Raw genomic sequence first — 26,455 nt, 5'->3', positions numbered from 1 at the left:
AGGACAATGGTGGCAGGTGGCCAGCACTGATTCATCTGCACCGCTGAGGTCACAAGGGAACAATAATCCAGGTCACTGGTGCCCAGCCTTAACCTGAGAGGAGATCTGAGGAAGTGCTTTCAGTCAACAAGCAAAAAATAGAGGGAAGAAGACAAACAGAAACACCAAATCTGTTTTTCTGACTTTATAGTACCGTCTACCAATGATTGGGTTAGTGACTCAGCTGTTGCATCACCAGCGTATAAATCTTTCCCACACCTTATTTGTGTGTCTGTATGGAAGCTTGGAGCAGTTGTAATTCCTAATGTCAAATCTGGTGTGATCTCCTTTTCTTTTTGTTTGTGTAACACTCAGTATTTGTGTCGATGTGTTGATCCAAAACAGATGTTCCTCAACGTTCCCAACTACAACAGGATCTTCCGATTTCTGATGAAATACAAAAGGGACACACTGATCGGGCTTTTATTGGTTGACACTCATCAGATTTCTTTTCTTTTTGCTTTTTTGATCATTTCAGACAAAGGCAACCTGTGTAAATAGATTGTGAATTATTAAATGCCCCTTTAAATTGACTCTCATTTTAAAGAGGCAGCATTTCTAGGCACATAGTATCATTTTGTAGCATATGAACAGTCAACCACTTGTCCAGGGTGACCCCGCTTCTCGCCCAGAACATTAGCTGGAGATCGGCACCAGCACCTCCTGACCACCCAAGGGACAATAGTATTAATGAATGGATGGATGAACAGTCAAACTTGGTGGTAGTATGATAAATATAATAGTCTTGGGTTGCTTTGTTTCTTTAGAATCTGAATTACTTGCTTTTATTGACAGACTGGATTGAGCTCTCCAGAAGGACATTCTGGATCCAGTCTGACCATCAGTTTGGGACCTCCAGCTCAAATTAACTTGGGTTATTCAGCGGAAAAATAGTCAACAAAATAAAACAAAACAAAACAAAAACAGATGGACGTTTTGGTGTGGTGGTGGAACCATCTCCAGGTTATGATGTCATAATCAGGAAGAGGGGGATCAAATCAGACCGTATACCACCTTGAGCCAGCCCTGGTGGGAGGTCATCACTTTCTGCTGTCCCAGTAAAATCATAACACCACAGTGCATTTTACAAAATAAATAAAAATACAAATAAATTATTTCTTTTGTTGCTGATATAATGCTGACAAAACGTGTGTACTGTTATAAAGACGAAGCTGGATGGAAAGGCTTATTTCCTAAGAAGCTGTGCGCAACGAAATTTGCACTTACACAATCTGGACACCAAGTGGAGCCAAAGAGCTGTTTTTATTTCTTTGAGGTTTATCTTTTAGTTCAGTGTCATTTTTGCTCTCTGTCCAACTAAATAAACTCCATGCAGAGACACAAATGTTACCTGATTATTTGAAAAACGAGAACTATTTTTTATAAATATCTACTATACTAAATTTGTTGTCAATAAAGACGTATCTTTTAGGCTTTAAAACAAAAAAACAGATACATTTTCTTTGCATTGTCGATAATTGTGGAAAAGTTAGCTTTAGGTTTAGTTAGGTTATTTGTTGCTGTTAGTATTGATGTTCATTTCTGTTTCCCCTTTAGTCTGTAAACCTTCTGTGTAAGTTGCTCTCACGTGTCTTTGTCTTTAGGTCAGTTTGCTGAATCAAGGTGATTTTTCTTTATCTGCTTTGGTCATTTTCTGTAAGCCGCTTTGAGCAAAATTATATTTACTTTATCTCTTTTATGGGACTTTTATATATGTTTTGAACTTAGTCAATTTAGAGGTTTTTTGCAGGGTAAAATAAAAACCCACTTTGAAGATAGTTTTCTGTGTCATCTGCTGACAGATTATTTCACTTATAACATGGGAAAAATGCCTTGCTACAGGTGAAATAATCTCAGAATTAACTTAAAAGAGGCTCATATATCTTGCTGACAAGTTACTTGTAGGTTAGTTTTGTCTAATTTCAAATGGTTTAAAGATTTTATCTGGGAAGAGAAAAGTAGCTCAGGATAAAACCATAAAAGTATTGTTTAAATCATTGTCATGCCATTGACCCTGAGGTATAAACATTTGTTTCGTAAGATTGATGAATGATAAAGAATCATTTTATTCATTCAACGTGAGCTTTTTACTGGAGTTTTCCTTTTCTTTCACTAACATACATGAAACAGGTCTGGACACTCAACAAAAATGTGTTATATTGGATTCATTATCAGCTGTTAGTGCTAAAGCTAAATGTGCTGCTAATGCTGAAAAAGTAAAAATAAATGTCTATCCTATTCTAATAGCTATTTATGTCAAACCAAACATTTTGTTGCACAACACATAGAACTGATATAAGAGATAATAACAGACCAAAAAGTCATTTGATGAGTCAAAACAATTTATTAACTTTCTCTTTTGAACACAACTAAATCAGTTATAAACTGGTTCTCTATTCTGTTTCAGTGACACAAGTACAAGTGGATCATTGACACAGGGAGGGAGTGAGAAAGTGACACAAATAACTAAAACAGGACTCTGTGTGGAAACAGTCAAGGCAACGCAGACATCAGTCAAAAACACATTTAACTTCATCCTCTGATCAGGTACCTTGAAAAAAATATGTTTTTCATAAAAATATCAAACAAACATCTGACGGCTAGACATACTGAAGGATGTTATGTAGCTAGTACAAAATTAAATAAGGTGAAAACATAACGTGACTGCACACATTTATAAATAAAACAAATATGAAATACATTTTCAAACACGCAAAACAAATAATTTTTTCTGCACCGGCCACCAGGGGGCAGCACGAAACCTCAGCAGCAGAAGGCCGCGTTTGAACAGCCATCCTCTAAAACATTTACCCACTCAACCATTCAGCCAGGTTTTAAATAAGTGTTGCTTCCTACTTTGAAAAGTTCTCATCTACGACAACAAATAACAGACACGTCTTTTTTAAATACAGCCAGTGCATTTCTTTTTAACACACATCACAACCAGAGTAGCTGCGTTTCCATTTACCATAGGATTGCGCAATTTGACATGTTGAAAATTAATTAGCTTAAGGGAAACACGACAATTAAATATATATATATATTGATAGAGTTTTGGCTAAAATTGGGGGGAGGAGGGGTTTGTTGCATTGATCATGTGACTTCGCGTTGCACGAGTCACATGATCAACAACCGGATGTTGCCACTGGCGTGTAAGAAGAAGAAGAAAACAACAGGAAGTAGTCGGAGGATCTTTTTTTTTTTTATGACGTCCTGTGAACAAGCTTATTCATGTGGGATTTTAATTTTGTTTCTTATTTAATAGAAACTTGCGAATTTTTATTTCAACATCAGCATAATATTAATATTATGTTTTGCGCTCATTTTAATGGAAACACAACCACTGTTAGAGTCACTAATCAAAAGTTATGGGATGGGGGAAAGTTGAACTGGAAAACTCGACAAAATGCTGTGTTAGTGAAATACAGCATTAAAGTTTTGCTTCTCTGTTCAGAGAATGCTGGCATCAGGAACCAGAAGGTGTGTAGCATATCTGTGTTGCTAGCTGACCAGCAGCTAACACAATATTAAAAGTATTAAAACAGCAGGGGGCGCAACAAGCCCCAATACCTGCACACAGAAAGATCAACCTTCTTTTTCACCCTGAAGGTCTGTAGTGTGTCTTTAACAAAACGACTATAAAGTCATACAAAGAGATGAAAAACAGCTGTCTTCAAATATACAGCATGGAGGACGCAGGGTCGTAAGCACAGCTCAGTGCTGGGGAGGGGAACATTCAAAGTCCTCCACAGTCTGAGGAGAGATTGTCGCTTCCCTTCAGAGATTGGGATACTTTGTTGGGTTTGTCTTCCTTCAGCTTTAAACTCTGCTCAGCAGAGTGGATCTGCAAAGGAAGCACACAGAGACACGTAAGTACAGAAAGGCGAGGAAGTAAGTGAATTGCGACACCAGGATGTGACATCAGAGATGGGTAGAATAACCAAAAATTATATTCAGGTAAGAGTAGCACTACTTTAACATCTTTTCATTCAAATAAAAGTGAAAAAGTAGCCATCAAAAAATTAGTCTAGTAAGAGTAAAAAAGTATTTGGTAAAAAGTCTACTCAAGTACCAAGTAGCTGATCAAATTATCAATCATTTAATATTTAAAAATTACATCATCAGACCGACCAAAATATAAATTTAAGTGGAAATTTCATTTTAAAGACTAAAATGACAACAATTTATGCAAGTAAAAAATAATCTAAATCAGTTTCTTTCAATATAAAATGTATAAAACATTAATAAAAACATCATTACATTGTTTGCTGTTAGAGTTAGTTATGGTTAATGAACTTTCATGATCATGATTAATTAAAACACTCTTTTGAGGTTTTATTACTGGGAAATGTTTAGTTTTCTGTAATGGAAACACACATCTCTTATTTGGAAATTTAATGGTTTACAAAATAGTGTTTTATTTTGTTTCCTTTTTTGTAATGTAAATTTACCAAATAAAGCTAATCTGAATGAGACTCCCAACAGTTTTAAGATTGTATTGTTTCTGTCCACTAGGGGGCAGTGGAGCTTCAAAGACGTGCTGCTCTAATACGTGGAAGGATTTCAAAAGTTATCGGCTCTAGTTACCAACACTGAGCTCAGTTATAACTTATAAGTCAGGCGACAACTAGGAGTGATTATATGATCTTCAAGTCAAAATTAAAATGTCTTATGATTTGTTCTGACCATCTGACCTATGAATGTTAAATTAGATTATTTAATGCAGACAGAGGGGTTGTTCTGCAGTATCAGATAAAGGTTTTCTTTGTTCTACTAAAGTAAAAAGAACAACTCGTCAGTCATTGGATGACAATCTTATTGACTGAAAAACGACTTCAGAATGTGAGACATAAACAAGAAAAGAGCATTTTGCTTTCTGACATGATCAGCAGTGGAGGTGAGCATTGACACTGTGTGTGTGTTTACTGAGCAGAGTGAGAGGTCAGCCTCCCATCGTGACCTACATCCCTGTGGTCAACCCGGTCTGGGGTAGAGGTGTGTGATTCTGTTTGCTGCAATTGAAATCCCCACAGCGTACAGAGGGTGATGAGGAAGAGGAGGAGGAAGGTCATACACACCTCAGAGACTTCCATCTGTCCTTCTCCATGTTGTTCTCAGGACCTTCGCTCTCGTATGATGCCAGATACAAAGCTGCAGAAAACGAATGAAAATCATTATGTTTTATTAATGAGCGGATTCCCAACTAGAATAAAAGCAAGGGAGGCACCAATCCACTTTTTCACTTCCGATACCGACATCTCAGGTGATAAAAATTCCAAAACTCAAATTTCTGGGTTGCTTTTTGGCCCAGAGCTTCATGACATTCTGGACATTTGAGAACAAATCATGAAACAAAAAACTTCGTAGTGTGTTACAGGCCCACTTCACTGCCTTCACTGCATCTTAACTACAATAAATCCACTTATAAAACAGGACTGAAGTACGCTACACTGAATGCAGATTATCTAAACGGGATGGAAGTGAGCTTTGGCCCCTTCAAACATTTTTCTTTCTAAATACATACATAAATGTACTGAACTACAAATTAATTTACTAATTTCTCCTTATTTATGACTTTTGATGACCTATGGGTGTGTTTGGTCACCAAGGGAACCAGTGACAAGAAAGAGAGCTAAAACCTGAAGCTGGACTTAAATTTTACTCCTGGAAAAAACAGTGGATGCCAAAATTAGCTTTGATATCATTTTAATTGAACAATTTCATTGAGGTCTACCCAAGATTATCCTGGGATTGAACCTAAGTTCTGTTGATTACTGTGACTAAAGTTCACCTTATGGATGTAAACATGTGAATGTTTAACATGGACTAAATTAGCTTATAGTTAGTCCTACAGAATGTTTGTGAGTACTGTTAGGGAAGCCAATAATTCCTCCAATGAGCTGCTCACCATCTTCAGTAAACACAGGCGCGGTCAGCAGGTACTGCAGGATCTTGCGGTCCTTCTCAAACGGACACTCCACTTGCTTCCAGGACATGAACTCACTCACTTGTTTGGCGAGTTCCCAGAATTTCTGGAACATAATAATACGAGAAATTATTATTCAAAACCTCTAACACCCATTTTACACTTTAAATAAGCCAAATATTAATGTAGAACACTGCAAAAACACAAAATCTTGGCAACTACTTTTGTCTAACTTCTAGTACACTTGAAATAAAACAAAACTAACTTAAGACGTAACTTTTCGGCAACATATGGGAGCTTTTTTAGAATCACCAATAAAGGGAGTGTTAATGTTAAGAAATTATTGGCTCTAAATAAATTTCTACATCTTGTTGAAAGGTTACTCGTAAGATAGTTTTGTCTTATTTAAAATCTACCAAGATATTTGCACTAGAAACTAAACTAAAATACTTTGTAAGTTTTGCAGAAACAACGTTAACCTGACTTGCTGCACCATGTTGGCTGTTCTGAGGTGTTAATGTGTTCAAATATAGCTTTAAAACATCTTAACATGGTGACAGCAGAATAAAAGCCTGAGCAGAGTTTCACAGGAAGGTGTGAAACCTTAAAATAACCATGTGACAAAATGTAAGTGGAAATAATATTTGGTCAGAGTCATGTCTGTTCCATGGAAACACAGCTGAAGTTCAAACATCCAAGTCCTACTTCCCTCTTATTCTTTGGTTTTTAGGGAAGTGATAACGCATAACAGTCACTGGTTGCCATGTGTAGTAACTATTTCAATAGTTTGTGACATTAAAAAGTCAGAGTGTGGCAAAATCTGTCGCTGGGGAAACTACCTTTGTTGTATTTTTAGTGTTCAGGGGGAAATTTGAGGATCAGTTTACCTCAAAATTGATGAGGCCGTTCTGCAGCCGGCTGGCGCATCCCTCGTTGAGAAAGTAGATGTCTTTAATGAGCAGGCTGAAGAACGGGATTACGATCTGGAAGACAGCAGGGAGAGAAGAAAAAGGGAGATTTAAGTGGGGATTTCCCTTTGGCGCTTTGTTATAATCACCTGGTTTCAACTCTTATTGCAGAGGTGATTAAATTCTAGAATGGAGCAAATCTGATCCGTAAACACAGTTGGTTTTTGGGTCATTTTTATTTATTTTTTTTACAAAAAAGCATATTCATAATCATATATTCAAGCATATTTTTCACAGAAGAAGAAATCTCCTTAAAACATTTATTATCAAAACAATGATTTAGGTCACCGCACATCTAAACGAAGATCTGATTAATTCATGTTACACTTAAAGAGGATTTCCCTTCTTCGCGGAGACATCAGGTGATTAAATGCCACTAAGAATTAACATCCAACACTGTTTTCTCTCTTGCATTAGTGGCATCTGCAGAAAGCTGCCACACTGACCCAAATAAGCCCCCCCAGTCTGTCACCTCTTTCCTGACTTCCCCCCACCCATCAAACATTTATGACACGATGCTTTTAGGAGCCACCAGAGCAGCAGCAGCTATCAAAAGCTATTTGTGTTGAATTCTTTGTGTATTACACGCTTAAAATCATCCAGTCGTACGTCACATCTGAAGCCACCACACACTCCTTTTGTTTTTCTGTTCCCTTCTCAAGCCTCCAGATTTGCCTCCTTTCCAGGGTGACTTCAACTGTAAACATGTTTCTGGGAAAATTTGGGAGCAGCTGACTGAGCCGTGTCTCTGAGAGTTCACAAATCTGGAACATGATGATCTTGAACACGAGGGTCTGCAGGGGTTGGATGATGTTTACGAGGACACACTCGTGAGCACGCTCGGTGAATTGTCGTAACACGAGCACACGTGCACATCCTAACAAACATGTTGAACTCTGGATGGAAGCGGGAAGTTTCCAGATTATTAGTCCTTAATGTTTATTTTACAATGTAACACAGAAACACTAATTATTTTATAGAGAGCAGGATCTAAATTTGGAAGCTGGAAATAAGACTCAGAAACTCAAAGAAGAGAGAAAGAAAAAAAAGACTGAAGACAGCAGGAAGAGAAGGAAACAAGGAAGAAACCATAGTAGGAAATCAAACACTTCAAAAACACAACATCTCAACGAGTCATTTTGTCTTGTTTCTAGAGTTAATATATGATCACACTTGAAATAAGACAAAACTAATTTACAAGTAACTTTTCAGCAAGAAATAGGAGCTAGTTTAGTGTCAATAATTCCTTAGTATTCATGAAAACATTATTGTTCCATTGGCAGATTATTTCACTTATAACATGGGAAAAATGTTTTATTATAAATGAAATAATCTGCCAACATGGTTAAGAAAGTTTATGAAAGAAAGGCATTTTTTTATGTCAGTTTACAAATTGAAGCTAATTTGTACTAAAAACAAGCAGTTTAACAGATTAACGTTTTTTCAAACAGTTTAAAATCTGCATTAGAGGCGGATCCTGAAATATTCTCCGCATTCCTTTCAGTGAAATGTCACTGAAAGACACAGAGAACTGTTGCTACACAACCAAACATCAGACACACCAAGTCTGTTTCAGATTTGCAGTTTGCAAAACAGCAACAACAAGTCAGCAGGGAAACAAATGTCTTGACATTTTAAATCAGTAAAAGCAGCTAAACTGAAGCCTCTGTTGATCTGCTGCGGTTTGAAGGTCATAAGCAAACCTTCCTTACAGGAGAGGTCACCAGCAGGAACATACCAGACTGCTTGGGAACTTTCCATTTCGTGACCTCTGCCTCTCAGTCTGGAATGTTTGGATATCTTCGCTCCAAAATAACTCCGGGAGCCGCGTGGATATTGACAGAACAATCCGTCTCAGTTAATAAAATGTTTGTGAGAGGAAGCTCGAAGGAGGAGGGGACCGTCAGAGAACGCTATGTGATCTGGCAGGCGGCCATGCTGGACAGGACCCCCTCCTCTTGTGACTCGGTCACCGTGTCCCCACCGAGCTGCGCCGTTATGCAACCTCCTGACTGCAGAGGCCGAATCGTCTGGGGATGCTGCTGATGGCGTAAATACGGCAGGGACGCGGCGTGCAGACGCCAACCAGACACAACCAGACGTTTGTTTTTCCCTCCCTTGATAAATATCTGAACTTTTTACGAAAGAGGAATGCTGGTTGAAGGAGACACAAACCCCCATTACTCATTTAGGTAGTCTCAGACTAGAGCAGAAGCGATTTTTTCAGACTAATTATGATTAATCGATTATTGAAGTAATCGATTAATAATTGACTGGAGTATGTATGCTCAAAAAAGGCCATTTGCTGAAAGAACATACATAGACCAGTATCTAGGTCAAAATTCTACATAAAATATATATATTTGGTATTTAAGATGGGGGGAAAAAAACAACAACTTTAGTTGCATGTGCATCCTTAGCTACAAATAATTAAGGAATGCTATATTACTGCATTTTAGGCAGTAAAATGTTAATTTTCTTACTTAAAAAATTATTACATTAGTTGTTTATTTGAATCTTGTAGACTATTTCTTATGTTGTTTGAAAGAGTTGTAAGTAAAATTAAAATTCTGCAGAATTTGTCAAATTTCTTATTTGATTAATTAATTAATCGTCAGAATAATAAATTGCTAAAATAATCTGTGGTTTTAGCGGTATCTCAGACAGATGTTTGAAATGTAAATGTTAAGTCTGCAGCACAGATGTTCAGACTTTCATGTCTGAGGCTGTGAGTCGGAATAAATTTGTTTTTGGAGTAAACGTCACAAAAACTCAGAATCTATCCCAAGTCGGGTTTTGTTGAAGCCTCACCTTCTCTCTGCTGCTGTTGGCTGTGATGGACCTCTGCGTGGCGCCTCTCAGCGCTGTTCTGTAGTTGTAGAAGTTGCTTGAAGGATCCATCTGATGCTATGAAGAGGAAGACAGACACAGAGTCAGTTCAACATCTGGCGAAGACAAGAGCAAAGGGTGAGCCAACGTTTACATCTGGGGCCGGTACGAACAGGAACCGAGCTAAAAAACAGGCTGAAGTTCACTAAAGTACCCATCCAACCTGAACAAAATACATATGGGGCCCACATTCACATGTTCCCACAGTTTAGTAAGAGAACCCTCTGAGTTTAAAGGAGATATAAAGTTAGCATCACTGCAGCAACTTCTGCTTGAGAGTCCAGGATTTACGGCAGTTGGACCCAGAGGAATGAAACAGGAAAGTAAAAGACTTTTTAAAGAGGATGAATATGACTGAAGAATAAAAGCTGATCATCTCCAGTGAGACATAAAGGAAAAATAACAGCGGCATCTGAAAAGCTTTCAGGTCCTGCAGAGTCCCCGCTGACTTGTCAGATCTTTTATCAGACTGACTGACTGAGAGTGTTTGGTATTCACTGTGAGTGTTTCCCCTGCAGTGTGCAAAGCTTCCTGAGATGTGTAGGAAAGCTGAGTGATCTGTGTCTGTCTTCAACATCTGGGGGCATCCTGGCTGCAGAATTCCCACTCTCCATCTGCAGACTTGTCAGATCAGCGTGTTTGCTGTTAGAGCCGCTTGTTTGCTGAAAGCCTTTACTCTCAGGTTGGCTTGACTCACAAATCTGTGTGGAGTTTTGTTGTTGGTTGCAGAAATTTAAAAGTAAAGCTTTAACAACTTAAAACTTTGGCATCATTTACATATTTAAAAACAGTGTAAAACCTAATCGCTCTTTTTGTGTTAGCATATGAGCGATCCCTGCTAAGGCTAATTATGTTATATCTATAACGTTGTTACTTTGATTTCAAAACACAGACATAAGCAAAAATATAAAATTAACACCTAAATTTAGTGAAAGTTTTCAAGCTCTCATAGTTGCGCGAGTGGGAATTACAAAAACAAATTTTCTTAATGGAAATTCACTAATTTTGAAAATACATACATTACTCAGTAGGTTTTTGTTCTAGTGTGAGGTGGTTTTTCAGCTGTATCAAATTTAGTGTAGTTTAAAAAACCGCAAGGGAAAGACTTTGTTTTGCTTCACACAAGTCACATGATCAACAACCAGATGTTACTACTGGCGGAAAAGTCCAAGAAGACGCCAGGAAGTGGTAGGAGAATGATGGCGCTGCAAGGTTTTAATAGCTAATTGCATAAACAAACACATTCATGCCTAATTTTAACTGTATTTCTTATTTAATGAAACAAAACTGTATTTTTTCAACATTATCAAAATATTGACAAGGTCTTATGCACATTTGTAATGGAACTCCAGCAATTGACTACATATCTTTACAAGTTAGCTCATCAGGCTAGCTGCTCGGTTAGCTCAACATTAATGCCACTAGAAACTTGTCATCTGCACTTTTAAAATATAAAATATTTTTGTGTTTCAATAAGCAAGGAGAAAAATGTAGAAGCCTTCTTTCAGATAACAGCACGCAGCAACAGGCAGGGGAGGGGCTGAACACTTTCTCTGGTAAGTCAATACAAAATTACAATCTATGAGCAGATTTTAATAGAGAATATGAAAATTACATAAATTATTTAAGGTTTCACATAATTTTAGAATGACAATCATAAAAAACCTCTTAGGCTCACCTCTAAGATGTCAAACTAGGTTTCACATAATTTTAGAATGACAATCATAAAAAACCTCTTAGGCTCACCTCTAAGATGTCAAACTTGGCCGTTTTGACTTTACTCCAGGTTTTCTTCAGCCGGGACACCGGGCTCATGTTCATCCCAGCTGCAAGACGAGAACAAGAACAAAAAGAAAATGAAGAGAAAATCACAATGAGCGATAAAGACATTGCACATTTAGGCCAGGATGATAACATTAACACATGGCATTTTCCCGGCTGCACCCTTCCCCTCCTCCCCTCGCAGTCATCGTCACTCTGCTCTCTTTTTTTCAGTCTTTATGTTGTTTCCTCTGATGCAGCCCAGTTACAAGGACCGAGGAACAATGAGAGTTAACGCACGCCTCGTTTCCCCTCCCAGCTCTCTGCTTCCCATATGCTAATCCCTCTGCATGTTCGAGTGTCTCACAGGTCACACTGACAAAAACAGCTCCTAAACAGAAAGTGGAAATCCAAAACTCAGAACTGATCCATCCAGGTTGAGTGTTATGTTTCCAAAAACCAGAGCGGAGGAAAGTGAGATCTGACCTCGCCTTGGTAACTCCATCTAAGAACAAAGCCACCAGAAACTGGTGTTCGCTTTGGTGTAAACAAACCCTTTATTAGCTTAGATTCTGTGATTTTCAGCAGTTTGCTGGGATGTTTTGGGTTTAGTTTTCTTCTAAACACAAAATCTTACCAAGTATTTTTGGTTTAGTTTCTAGTGCAAATATCTTACTACACTTGAAATAACACAAAACCAACTACCAAGTAACTTTTCAGCAAGAAATAGGGCTTGTCTAGAGTCAATAAGTCCTTAATAGTGATGAAAAAGTTATTTTTTTATTGGTAGATAATTTCACTTACAAGACATTTTTGTCAATGTTACAAGTTAAATAATTTGCCAATGAAACTAGAACTTTTTCATTAATATTAAAGAATCATTGACTCTAAACAAGCTCCGATATTCTGCTGAAAAGTTACTTTTAAGTTAGCTTTGTCTTTTTTCAAGTGTATCCATACAGACCAAACATGCTAGGTAAGATTTTGTTTTTTGATGTGATGGTCTCTTTCCATTAGTATTCAGTCTAATTTCTAACAAAATCACATCTGGTTGGAGTAGAACGAAACCCAGCCTCAGATTTGATCAAGTGTAAAACTATCCCGCTTGGTAAATAAAGGTGAATAAGGAGATTTCCTTCAGAGGTGAGGTAGCCTTTTGAATGAAGCACTTCAGTAATGTCTAGCCCTGATGGTTCCCTAGAGATGAGGCTGGTGTAGACAGTTTTGCCTTTGGCACTCTCTCGGTTTCTCAGGGGAGACGGGTAGAGGACAGCTGGCACTCCAATGTTCCCTCCTCTCCATTGTGTGTCGACTCTCTCTCTCTCTGGTCAGAGTTGACCATCTGCTTTGGCTGGTTTGTTCCCAGTCCTCCTGTGATTCTGCCCCTTCCCCCTTTACTCTGGGCAAAACGATCCCCGGCTCTCCTCCTGCCCTGAGGCCAGGGCAAGGAGCCAGATCCACTGCCCTGGTGCCGCTTGGACGCTCAAAGAGCTGTCCGCCGGGCCCCCAGTGAGGTCAACATAGTGCCTAAGGAGATTCACCACTAAGTGCTTTTGGACTCCTTAAAGAGATCCACAAAACACTTCTATTGAGTCTTTTGCAGACCCCAGTTGGATCTGGCATGTCAGTTTGGTAATTGGTTCAAGCTACAAAGATGCACTGGTCGTGCAAACTAAAATGAGAAACAAAATCTAATCACATTTGGCAGAAAGAAGAAAGAGGAGTTCTCAACAATTCAGTTAAGCAAAAAGCTGATTAGGGAGGAAATAAAAAATATACACAACTCACATATGATGGCCATGAGGGAGTTGAAGTTGCCGATGTTGAAACATTCACGAGCCACATCGATGAAGAACTCGATGACACGAGCTCGGTGCTTCTTCTTCACAGGCTGTTGAAAATAAAATTTTACTGAATTATGAACGGAAATTAAAAACCTGTGAGAAAGCGCTAAGGGTCAGTTTGTATACAGAGATTTTTACTACACTGTGTGTTTTTTTTTCTTCATTTGTAACCCTTGTTTGTTGGGGTTTTAGCTCTATATTGAGCACTTTGGATTTGGGGATTTTCATATTTCTCTGCACACACCAGCTAGCATTAGCACTGCTGTGTTAGTTAGTTGCTACAAGACATTAGAAAATGTGTCTACTCCCTTGAGCCATAAATGTACCAGTTGTAACCATATTTATGAATGTTTCATTAATTTTCATAACTTAGCCAAACAGTTTAACAGAAAATCAAATAAGTGTGACCAGCATCTGTTATAAGATAATATTTATTTAGAAAAGATTGAAAAAGAGAAAATTATTTCCACCAAATTTGCTTCCAGTAACGCTACAGGGATTTGTCTTTTTCCATTCTTTTAGAATGAATTCCAACTTCTGCTGCTTTCATTATCATTAATCAGGAAAACAAAGACTAGGTTTTGCCACTCACCAAACAAATCTCTGTGGCGACCAGATAACTGAGTCTGTTGAACCAGTCGACGTAGGCTTCCAGGTTGCTGGCCTTCTTGCGATCACTGAAGCAGCTCTGCAACAATAACAGGTTTTCTATTAGTGACGCTGGTAACTGCAACCTGAAACATTTCCGGATGGGTGAAATAAATCTTATATTTGCCTTTTTTTCCTCCCTCAGTCAATGCATCACTGAGCAAACTAAATAAGCTCCCATCTCGCTCAACTTCACCGTGCCTCCATCAGGACAATAGTTGTCCCATGTTGCATTCAGCTTCTTTGTGTGGATTCCTCTTGATCTGATTCCACACATTCCTCTGGCCTTACGCCACTCTCCCCGCCAGGCATATTTTAAATGCAAACACACACACGCATGCACATGCACAAACGCTGTCATTTCTGTTGTGAAGGGGCTTGTTGGGGGTACAAGGCAAACTGGCCACAGGCACAATGGCAGCCCTAACCCCCTTCATCAACTCGCCTTCCAGAAAAGGGTCTGTTGCCTAGCAGCCGAACGCCAGACAACAGAGCCCGCCACCCAAAACACACACCCCTTCCCAATATAAACCCTTAGGAGCAGCGGTTGCTAAGAGATGAGGTGCACATGTAATCCAGACACTGGGATGATTTGGGGAAATAGCCAGTTAGGTGTGTGTGATTGTGAGGTGGATATTTGGTCTGCTGCTGCAGTCTGAAAACACCTGGCCTCACTCTGACCTGCGCAGCAGACAGAAACCATGTTGTGTCAACTCAAGATCCGTCTGGAGTGAAAACTAGAGCTTTCCAAACCATAATAAAAAGACAGATCGGATGGGCTGCTTTGCGTGCAGACAGGGAACAAAGATTGAGTAATCTGTGTGTAGTCTTTCTTATCTGCTGGTTTATTCTTAGAAAAGCTGTTACCTTGTCATTGTCCAGAGGGTCTTTATGGACGAAAGCCTGAACAAACTCTTCAGGTCCGATGTAACTCAGTCTCTCCTGAAAGCAGAAATGAAAAAATTAGCTCCCTTGATCTTTAGATGTTACCTCCTCTATACATATTAAAGCTTTTTAATTATTATTTTTGCTCAACATTAGAGCCCTGTAACTCCAACACAGTGGATTGATTTGTTGCCTGGAAATTAACAACTCTCCTCAGTAATCGATTACTATATTAGTTGACGATTATTTCAATAATCGATTAATCCGATTAACCATTTCAGCCCTATTTGGCATGACAACTTAAAGCCAGCAGTGTAATAAAATAAAAAGGATTGTTGGAACCCGAATTATGACAATTGGCCTTGTGAGCCAAACACGCCTGGGAATTTGATGGGTTTGTCCTTGACAAGGAGCCAAAGAATCAAACTGGAAAGTAAACGTTTGCGTACCAGCTCTATGTGTGTGAGCTGCTGGGCGACAGTGAAGGGGTCGTTGCAAATGGAGAGCAAGTCTCTTTGGGTCGCTGCTTGGGGTTTAGCCTTCACAGCCGTCAGCCGCTCTGCCGCCGTGGCGTTGACCTTCACCAGCGCCTCCTCGTACTGGCTGAGCACCGTCAACCTCCTGATCAGACCCTGGCTCATCTGCCCCACCGCCTTCTTGTACACCTGGAGGATACAGAGAAAGGGGAAAAAAGTTTATTGAGAGCTTGATATCAAAATTATACAAGGTATGTTGTCTGGAATGCAAAGGATGTTGCAATATTTGAGTGGAGAGTACCCAAAAAGTGTACACAAGAGTAGAACTATACTTCAATATATTTTTACTCAACTAAAGGTAAAAAAAGTAGGTAACACTTTATTTGACGGGTTGTGAATAAGACTGTCATGACACAGTCATAAACATGACATAACCTGTCATGAACATGAGTAAGTCTTCATGAATATTTATGACTGCTGTCATAAAGTGTCATTCAGTAAATCATGACACTTTTTTAAAGTAATTTTTAAAGTTTCTGAAAATCCAGAACCTTTACTCAAGTAAGAGTAAAAATACTTCATAATAAAATTACTCAAGTAAAAGTAAAAAGAACAAAAATACTCCTAAAAAAATTACTCAAGTAATTGTATTTGAGTAAATGTAACTAGTTGCTACCCAAATCTGGAAATTACATAAGCCTCCATTGCTGGGCAGTTTGATGGATTTCAAGAGGGCAGAGCTCTTGGCTCAGTAGCTCCGGGGGTTGAGAGGTCGGCCTGTTCTGAACATTTCCTGTGACAACAAACAGACCACAGTTAGATAAGTGTTCCCTCACTGACCAAGTTCAGCCCACAAGTTGCATAAGATGGTCCACACAGGGAAGAAGTACATGTGTGCTTGATTTTTGAGTATTTGGAGGAGGTTGCCCTGCAAAAAAACAAATCAACTTAAAACGAGCCCCTATCTTGCTGAAAGGTCTTCTATTACTTAGTTTTGTCGTATTTCAAGTATACTAGGATATTTGCAATAGAAACTAGACCAAAAAAATACTTGGTAAGGTTTTGTGTCTTTGCAGTCTAAGGTGATGGAGTTCAGTTTTCGTCGCTGGACTTTCTGCCAGTTCAGTTTTAAAATCTGATGAGAAGCCAGGATTTTGATTCAAGTTAACCCAAAACAGATCTTATTTTTTTTCTTCCTTTGAGTGCTGACAAATTAATGTAATATTCCAAACATCCAACAAAAGATTGAACAACTATCCCGCCTCAATCTGAAAACAGCGCTGCAACAGTCCACTGAACACTTGGACAACAGCGAGGAATGCCACAAGTGAAAATCGCTCCGGTGGCCACTTCAAAGTCAACCATCTGCTGCTGCTTCTGTCCCCACTACAAACAGACGACACGCTGGGCTTGGGTAAATTTAGCTGCAGATCTCGGAGGCAGCATGTTCTGCCTTTGCTTAACAGAGGGACTCCATCACTACTATTGGTGTTACGAATGAGGGAGCCTAGCAGGAGCCCAGTGTTCGCCGACACCATGAACCCTGGCGGCGAGCCGAAGCTGGCAGGTGACTGCTCGGTGCCAGCCATCACCACTGAGGGCATGGCTGGTTTGCTTTTTTAATGCATTTGTTTTTCTTGGCCACGCGGCATCACCGCCTGATCTGAAGCAGACGCCAAAGTGTTTTCAGATGTTCATCCAACCAGAACTAATGAAAGAAATACTGAAATTTGAATTTTATCCACAAATAAAACCCTGCGCTCAACTTAGAAAGCGGTAAGAATAACTGTTACTCACCCAGCAGTAATGATGTTTGCTTTTAACCCAACAATCTTTGCAACTGCGTCATTTAATCCCAAATTCACAGCAGCTGACTCCTACTCTGCTGCTGACAACTCCAGTTTAAAAGGGGAATCTTTTGGGACCAATATGAGTTTAATAATTGGGGACCATACCGTCATGTCTACTGCAAAAACACAGTCTTTCCAAGTGTTTTTGGTCGGGTTTCTACTGACAATATCTTAGCACATTTTAAATAAGACTAAACTAACTTACAAGTAACTTTTGGGCAACATAAGGGAGCTTGTTTTAAGTTAATAATTTTTAAATAATTATTAAGAAATATTAGTTCTACTGGTCGATCTGGGAATAACATCTTGTTAGGAAAAATGTCTTCTAATGAAACTAGCACATTTTGATCGATATTCCAAGATTTCTTTTACCCAAAACAAGCTCCCGTATCTTATTGAATAGTTACTTGTGAGTTAGTTTTGACTTATTTCAAGTGGGCAAAGATATTAGCACAAGAAACTACACTTTGTTTAGGAGATTTTGTGTTCTTGCAGTATTTTATCTGTTTTAAACTCTGAATACTCAAACCCCATACACAATTAAATTCAACAGCAATTAATTTATGAATATTTTAAACTACCTTTGGGCGATACGCACGTTATCATTGTGTGTTATGCTGAAGTGGCAGAATGAAACCTAAATTATCCAAACTTACATCAGTAAAGCTTACATATTTTACCAAAATATGTTTTTTCCAGATTTAGTAAAACTGTCATCATGTTGTGACAGTTTGGTATCAGACAGATAAGCTGCCAAAAAATACCAGTGCTTCTATTGCAGTCTGCAAAAATGCACCAATCAGAGCCAAGAGGCGGGTCTTAGCGCTGCCAATCAACTTCCTGTACATGCTCAATGTGCTAATGGTGGAAAAACTATTCATTTCACCTCATCTGTGGCTAGCTAGAATGCCAGCTAGCCTCGGCATTCATGACATACTATGTTATGGTGAACCACAAGCAGGAGGGGTTGACCACAAGAGTGATTGACAGCGCTAAAACCCTCCTCCTGGCTCTGATTGGTTTCTTCTGACTGAATGTATTTGTGCAGTTGTTACTGGGAGAAGTTAGAGGAGGTCAAATTTTTCAGAGTGTGTGTTATATTGTCACATCAAAAGAATAATTTGGTTAAAAACAAAAACCATACTTGTTAAATAAAAGTTATATACTGCAGCTTTAATCTACATGTAAAAACACAAACTAGCACGAGCTGGATAAATGGAGATCCCAGTGCTAGACTTGCTTCTTTGCTGCTGCTTCCTAATATATCCAACCAAATCCATAATGACAGTGTCAGTACGGAGATCAAGGTCTTGCTGTGCTTTCAGTGTGGTTTGGACTCTGCTTTTAGCAGATGTTCAGAACATCTATTCTGGATCCGGGTCTGTTTTCCCAGAGCTGCAGCTCTGCACAATCTGGTTCTTACTCTGGTCAGCAGACCTGCTTGTGGTTTGGCATTTGTGCCTGGTTTTCCAAAGATTCCCTGAAATACTCTGAATGCAAAACAGATATGAACAGATATGAAGATAAGATCTTCATATCTGACATTTACTGCAGCTCACATTTACTGCAACAATGGAGGTTTCCAGGAAACATCCTCTGGGCGTTTTTAACACTAAGACATGTTTTAATCGCTGCATCAGTTTATCACCTACGGACACATTAACAAAACAGTTACAAACTTTTGCTGAGGCAATTTGTGTCCTACTGAGGTTTCTCTGAAAACCTTGTTCTTCGTTCTTCGTCACGCCAAGCAAAGAGAGAGGCCTGTGTTTCCCTGATGGCTGCAGGATATTCAGCGTCATTGACTCTGATGGTAAATCAAATGTTTATATGCTGTTTTTCTGTTACTCAGACGTCTAGAATCTTTGACACTTTTATGCACAAATCGTTAGGATTGATCAACTACGTTCAGAAAAACTCCAAATTCATTTTTGGAGTTTTGTTTTTTTTCCAGATTTGATTTACTGAAATAAACATCACCACAAAATTTCCCTCAGCATGTTTAAACTAGTTTAGTAATGGCCATTAGTGGAAACAGTGGCAGAGAGGAGTTTCATTTTTATCTAACAGGATCTCTTTGCCACCAAGCATGAAATTCACTCATGGGAAAGTACCGTGGAAACTCGCCGCAATTAGCTTTCTGTTTTCATTAAGCGCAGCTAAATGTCAGCTTCTGTTCGTCTAATACGAAATCAAAATACATGGCCATCAAAACAATACTGCGTCTCTGTGAGGCACGACTGTACGAGTGCAGACATGTTGCAGGTTGTTTCCAGGCTTTGCACAGAAAAAAATCCGATATATGGAGCTGTAGATATATCAGGTGAGAAAACATTGATGTTGTGATTGTGGTTTATTAAGTTAAAGCTAAAAACCCAAAAATATGGGCAAAAGGTCAGCTAAAGAAACGGTAAAAAATACATTAGCTAAATCTGACAAGGGGTAAACCAGGGAGTGCAACTACTTGATCCATGATGGGTGAAGTAATTACAGGTGGATGTCAGGTACGAAATCATTATGGCACAGAGCCATAATAAAGAAATATAAAGGAACAGAATCTGACCTTTCTTTTTTCAATGTTCTTTATGTTCTGCATCTTTCCTCCTCATCTTAAATCAGATAAAGTAGAGCACAAATCTTTGCATTGCATCAAATGAAAGCTGCAGTCCGGGTCTTCCAGCGACATGCCAATACCTGCAGGTGTCCTGCTTTCTGCCTGTTGCACTGAAGCTTCCCAACATTTGTAGAAAGCAGTGACTACTTTTAGAGTTGATCTGTTCTTTAAATTGGGTTATTACATCAGATGAGCATAAAGCTGAGATGGCAAAATCTGGCAGGAAAAAGGTCATTATGGAGGATCAAACTGAGGATCATCTGCATAACATGAATGTGTCCATGTGCCATATTTACAGCTAAAATCACTAATGTTGCCACACTAGGTTAGATATTTACTTTGTTTCACATTAAATGCCTTTGAAAACAATTGACATTAATAATTTTAATTAGTTTTTTGTTTTAAATATTAAAATAACTCCCAGTTTCCTCTTTTAACTTTGTTCCCTTCACACCGTCAAGTGTTATGAGGAAACCTGAAACTGCTGCGTGTGTTACTCAACAGGGTGTTACTAGGTAACCAAAGAGTGAGTGAGTGAATTTATGCTAACCAGCTTAGCACGCAGTGAGAACTTGAAAGGCTAAAGTCTTTCCTCTGCCTACATCTCCCAGAATGCTGTGCGGTTCTGGATCTGAGTTCAGAGTGAGTAGGACCACAAAAATGAGTAAATAGCCACACAATGAAGATTATCCACATAAGATTACTATGAACTTAAATCTGTGTAAGTTTTAAAATGAACTGCGGTCTTCACAGGATGATTGGAGAATTTTTCTTTTTGAAGATTGTTGAGAAAATGGTCTTAGATTGTTTTCTTCACAAAATGTGACACGTATGTCATAGTGGAGAACCCCATCAGGATCTCCTCTGACCCCCAGACCGCTGAGACCTTCCCTGACGGTGCACTCAGGTACTTTACTTTGAACTTCTACTGCTATTTTTATCCTACGCTTGCATATCCTTTCAAAACAAACGCAGGATGAGTCACTGCCTGTCAAAACGTCTCTGACTGAAAAGTAGAGGGTCAGCATGTTCATCAGGGACAAAAACGAGTCGACTCTACCTTTATTCAACCGGCCCAGCTGAATGTGCACTAAGCCAGGGACAGTCAGCTCTTCTGCAGTAGAACAAACTAAACGCTACTTAGGAAGGAGCATGCAGCAGAGACCAGAAAAACCCACCTAGCTGCTAAACAATGAGGCTTTTCTCTGAACGCAGCCGGCCTCAAAACTTGCTTTGTTGCCACTGACACCCCGCTTTCCCTCACACAGCTGGTATCTGTGGAAAAGATCTGCAGAGCCTGAAACTCTGCTGGATCTGCGGACGGCTAGTGTCAAACATTATCATCTAAAACACTAGGGGTACACCAATCTTTTTCTGGCCATTCTTTAAAATCCAGACCTGCCAGTTTCGATTATAGCAGATACTGACGTTTTTGTTGCAAAGTATAGCAAGAAAGTTCCTGAGTAGGCAACAGTGGGGTGACTGTTGTTAAATGCAAAAGTGCAAACATGACCTGGTGGGCCGGTCTGTCAGTCAAATCTCTCTAATGGGAAAGTGGAAGGGGACAGAGGTTGATTTTTAGACCTTTGCTAAGGTTTCACATGTAAGTATCGGCCGATCACCAATCTCCCAAAATTAAGCAAATCAGCGCAGATAAATCAGTGCAGCCCTAAAAAACACTGTTTTGCAGATGTTAAATCAGGAAGATCAAAATGACCTCGTCTCCGCTGGCGAGCCGGTGGGTCAGCTCCTTCAGGCTGCGCATCATCCGCTCATCCCTGAAGTCATAGGGAAACGTTTCCGTCCACTCCGTCAGCAGCTGCACAATCTTTGGAGTGATCTTTCGGAGTCTCAGCTGGAAATTCAGAGCAAGTGGACAGTGAGCGAACAGCAAAGCATCCAATCGGGGTTGAGATTTAGTTCATTAGATGTAAAAGTTCAGCAAACCTTATCCGCTTGAGGATCACTAAGTCGCTGCTGCTCCATGCACAGGTGGCACACTTTGGACATGAGTTCATACGGGTGGATGAAGAGGCGAGAACTGAGCAGGAAGGTAAAGACATACGTCCTCTGCACAGGAAGGAAAAAATAAAAAATATTCACAATCACAAGGCTGAGGGTATGTGAGGGTATTTCTCAAACTTTCATGGCCTGGTGGCTGAAAAGAGACTCAATTCATGAGAGGAAATGGAGAAAAGGAAAGCAGCAACTTTGATCTAAGAGCAAAAGGGGTTCAAAGTAAATTAGGCAGAACATTGCACTCACGTCTGGATAATAGTCCACAGTTGGCACCAGGTGGTGAATGAGGGCCTCCAGGGAGCCAGACGCCAGGTTGTTGTCATGATAATAAAGGCCGGGGTAGACTTCCTCCTTGGTCTCGTCGTACAAATTGTTGTTGTAGCCACCGGTGTTCAGCTGCCCCTTGAAAGGTGGTGTCTGCGGCATGTTGTCCTGTCCAGACAAAGGGAACAAACATCAGAACAGACGGGCAATGCTTCTCCGCCTTTCCTGGGGTGAGTTTAGCTACAGACGCTGGTTCAGCAGAGCAGCCAAACAAATCCAAAATAACTCCAGACTGCAGAAGGTTTGCTTAAGAAAATGGGGTTGCACACATTCCCTAAACAAAGCGTTTCCTCACATGGCCATTTTTGGCCTTCTGGGTTTCAGCTGTGTTTATATGGAAAAACAACAATTAAGAAGCAAAGATAGGTAAGGAGACAAGTAGAGGCAACACTGAGGTAAAACAGATCCTAACATCAGTAGAGAGATGTGTAGCCTGGACTTAATGAAGCCCAGCAAAACAGGAGTAAATCTCAACTCAGACCAGACACTGAGCTTTGTGTTATGGAGATGCGGTCCAGTCAAAGTAAAATGTTATTCTGGTCTATAAACCAGAAGTTTTTTCAAAGTCTTTTTGGAAATATTTACTGTAGGGGCAGAAATGCTGCATTCCTGTGCAATGTGTAGATCAAATTCAACCATAAAACTCAGAAAACAATTTCCAGAATCTAAATCTCTACCTTTGCCATCTCCTGGGAAACATGAGCTCTTAACCTTGAAAATGTGAACAAAATTGGTCCAAAAAGCTTAAGTCTAACCACTGTTTCCTAGCAGCAAACATAAAAATGTAACAATTCGCTATTAAATAAGAAAATCTAATTAACAGGAAAAGTCTTTCATGCTGAATCATTTGGGACTCACAGGTTACCGTTGGTAAATAAGTCTCTGTTAAAACACTCTTGAATGCAAACAGAAAAACATTGAGAGAGCAGAAAACGTGTGGAAGCTCATGAGAGTTTCTGGGCCAATCTGCAGCCCTGCAGGAGGGACTGACTGTTGTTTCACCCTGAAATCATCACGGTGCGATAACGCTGTCTGCTCTGTTCCTCCACGGTCATGTGTGTGTGTACGTGACTCAGACTGTGGATGAGAGTTGGTGTGTGCCTGTGGGCGGGTGGGTTGGTGTGTGTGTGTGTGACCAAAGGAAGCAGAGAACATTGAGGAGTGTGTGTTGTCAGATGTAAAATCCTCGTGTTTTCAGGCAATCGCAGCTTTGACAGTACCTGTGAAAGTGTAGGATGTGTGTGGAAACGACGCCACCGGATGTTTTTACAGTAAAAAGATGAAAATAACTGACAGATTGATTGATGATGGACCAGCTCTTATATTTGGGTGATAAATCGACTTTATTGATTAATCAAATTTTTGGTGTGTGAAGATTTTATTTTTGGAAAATGTGGATGTTTTTTTTCACCAGTGCACCTCTTAAGTTTCCATAGTTCAGAGTGGTGTCAGCCCACCCAGAGCCGGTTTATCTTGTTTGACATGCGTGTTTTACAGCTCCTGTTAATTGGAGTTTGACTTCACCTCAAGTCCACAAAAAATTTAAGAGTCAGGATAGGATATTTATTTTTACAAGAATAAGTCAACATTGTTACAAGAACACAATAGTAATAATACAAGAATACATTTGACAGTCAAAGTAAAGTCTGAATATTACTAGAATAAAGTCATTGTTCATATAAAAACAACTTTTTTTGACATTCTTGAGGTAAAATTGCTTCTTTGTTCTGATAACATTATGTCTATGTTGTTGGAATTAAACAAAAATACTTGCTTAATTGCAATACTTATAAAGGCCAATATTTAAAAATATTTTATGTCATTTGTCATTTCTTTTTTGATAAGAAAGCAAAATGAAAGGAAAGAAAAAAAAAACAAGAAAATTTATTAAAATTGTAAATCGGATCTGGTGTGATCATCCCCACAGGTGAGGACGTGAAAAGGTTTTTCAGTTAGTTTGGTTTATTTTAGACACTGCAGTGTGAAAGCAAACCACAGCAACTGAAAATGTAACAAATGTTGCAATTTTGGTTTCCAATCAAACCGAGTCCATCAGACTATCAGGAGGGGAAACAACCTTAGGAAGTTTTAACCAGAAACTTCAGTCTAAAACTCAAACTAGCCATTTTGCTCTGAAGGGTTGACCTTTGAACCTGGCGCCGCACACTAAATGCCAAGAGAACACAGAGGGATCCTTCTACCCTGGAGGTGGAGGAGAACCAACAATCCCAACCCCGGTCCGCCCTCACACACCCGCACCGCCCAACAATATGCTGCCCTGTGGCCGCCCGCCAAGCGTGAAAGCCTTTACGGCTGACGCACTGCAGAGCTGCCAGGGATCGATTCAAGGATGCCAGGAGGAATAAAACCTGCACCTGCCCACACACTGAGACAAACAGCCCAAATAAATTCAGGGGTTTGTTGTGCAGCCAAGCAGCAAAGGCTTAGAAAAACCTGAAAAAAGGCTGGTAAATATCAGCTGATCAACTCAGATTCAGTTGATTCTGCTGAGCAGGTGGGTAGATACCAGAACCTTCCTGTTTTTATTCATGAGCACTTCTTAGGCTCACATCAGACCTCCTAAACAGTCCCTTTCATCCAAACACATGCCGCTCCATAATGCACATGTGCACAAACAAACCGCCGCCATTATTCAGGCAGACAAGCGTGGCCATTTCCATGAGAATGGCGGGTGTTGTGGAGTCAGAGCGCAGCGGCCTCGGCATCTGCCGCACCATGTGGCCTCGACTCAAAGGCGAGGGCATCACGAGTCAGACGGGCGGAAGAGGAGGGATGCTCACACACAAAGTCAACAGTTGTGAGACGCTTGTTTACTCCTTGGATGGTTTTACTGGCAGTAACTTACACGAAGGGACACTTCTGTACTCTGCAGCAGCCAAGTTGTAAAAGTTAGGCTTCATGAGAAGAGAAAAGCAGCAGTAGCAGCTGATTGAGTGCTGAGAACGTCACTGCTCCTCGTTTCCCAGCTGGGATCTGAACACTGAGCTCCTCTGAAACGCAGCAGGTGAAAACTCTGGACATCATGCACACAATCACACTGACTGCTTAGCTCCTAGACGGGTTTCACTGTTTGCACTTTGGACTTTTTCTATCTTTGTGGTTCTCAAACTGCCAAAAGAACCACAGATGAGTGTTGCATCAACTGTCTACACACAAATTACCTGTAAACTGCAAATGGGTCCAAAAAAGATGAGCAGTTCAAACAAACTGATCAAATAGATACATCTCTAAAGGAAATTAATCAGATTAATCATGACAAATTAATTATGGAAATAACTGTCAACTAATTTAGTAATCAAACATCAACTAGAAAAAAGGCTATTTACTGGAAAAAAAAAAAACATGTCAGAGCAGTAAATAAGCCAAAACTATGCAAAATATTTTGCATTTAAGATAAAAAAAAAACACCTTTGTCCACAAATTTGTTTTATTACTGCATTTTAAGCTAGAAAATCTTTATTTTCTTATTCACAAAAAGAGCAGTTATTTGTTTATTTACATCTTTTAATGTATTTATAGTATAGCATAAAAGAACTAAGTGGTTAAATGAAAAATCTGTAAAATGTGCTGATTTTTATCTGATTAATTGTTAGAATAATCGATTGATGAAATAATTAAAGAGACAGAGGAGTTGAACGTCAGAAGTTCAACTTCTGAAATGATATTACAACTAAATGAACCTTTTTCTGGTTGCAAGTCGTAAAAACAGAAGCCACTTTTTGTTTTCAACCTCATCGCTCGTCTTCCTCCAAACCAACCAAACCCTGGTTTGGTTGGTTTGGAGGAACCAACCAAAGGTGAAGGAGAAAAACCCAGAAATATTTCTCCCCAGAGAGACAATCGCCTCTACCGCCTCCTCCAGATGTGGAGGAGCAGCAGCTCTGCTCTTTAAAAATATGGTTACAAAAATAAGAAGAAGTTTTCTTGCCACCTTTTCTGAATGAAGCTCGTTTATTTGTCCAATCCCAGAAGCTGCAGCCTTCCTGAGGAAAACAAACCCAGGATGCTGAGGAGCAGAAGACAAGCGACACCCTGTGATTTACACATGGCTTCCAGGTGCCGGTCCGGGCGAGTCCGCCGGTCCGACGCAAACAAACCCTCAACGCTTCGCTGCTGGTTCAGAACGAAGCCGCCGGCTGGATGGTAGATGGAGGTAAACAAACAACACGCTAATAAAATTAAAGGAAATGG

At 39.7% G+C, this 26,455-nt stretch overlaps 1 protein-coding gene across 3 annotated transcripts in view; it reads right to left on the bottom strand.

Annotated features, from left to right (window-relative positions):
* Positions 1 to 2,367: 2,367 nt before the first annotated feature.
* Positions 2,368 to 26,455, bottom strand: part of rasgef1ba (RasGEF domain family, member 1Ba) — a 74,084-nt gene continuing 49,996 nt past the window's right edge. For all 3 annotated transcript variants that reach the window (XM_044111983.1, XM_044111986.1, XM_044111985.1), the window contains 13 exons: positions 22,166 to 22,351; positions 21,848 to 21,970; positions 21,618 to 21,755; positions 15,410 to 15,625; positions 14,943 to 15,017; positions 14,020 to 14,115; positions 13,372 to 13,474; positions 11,569 to 11,648; positions 9,745 to 9,840; positions 6,853 to 6,948; positions 5,948 to 6,071; positions 5,118 to 5,190; positions 2,368 to 3,883 (listed from right to left, as the gene is read on the bottom strand). In XM_044111983.1, coding sequence (XP_043967918.1) covers positions 3,859 to 3,883; positions 5,118 to 5,190; positions 5,948 to 6,071; positions 6,853 to 6,948; positions 9,745 to 9,840; positions 11,569 to 11,648; positions 13,372 to 13,474; positions 14,020 to 14,115; positions 14,943 to 15,017; positions 15,410 to 15,625; positions 21,618 to 21,755; positions 21,848 to 21,970; positions 22,166 to 22,351 — 1,431 coding nt within the window. In that variant the 3' untranslated portion in view covers positions 2,368 to 3,858. The remainder of the gene's footprint in view (positions 3,884 to 5,117; positions 5,191 to 5,947; positions 6,072 to 6,852; positions 6,949 to 9,744; positions 9,841 to 11,568; positions 11,649 to 13,371; positions 13,475 to 14,019; positions 14,116 to 14,942; positions 15,018 to 15,409; positions 15,626 to 21,617; positions 21,756 to 21,847; positions 21,971 to 22,165; positions 22,352 to 26,455) is intronic.

Source organism: Gambusia affinis, linkage group LG03 (assembly GCF_019740435.1).
Source record: "Gambusia affinis linkage group LG03, SWU_Gaff_1.0, whole genome shotgun sequence".
NCBI lineage: Eukaryota > Metazoa > Chordata > Actinopteri > Cyprinodontiformes > Poeciliidae > Gambusia > Gambusia affinis.
The sequence above is the reverse complement of the archived record's forward strand: the minus strand, read 5'-3'. Positions and strand labels throughout refer to the sequence as shown.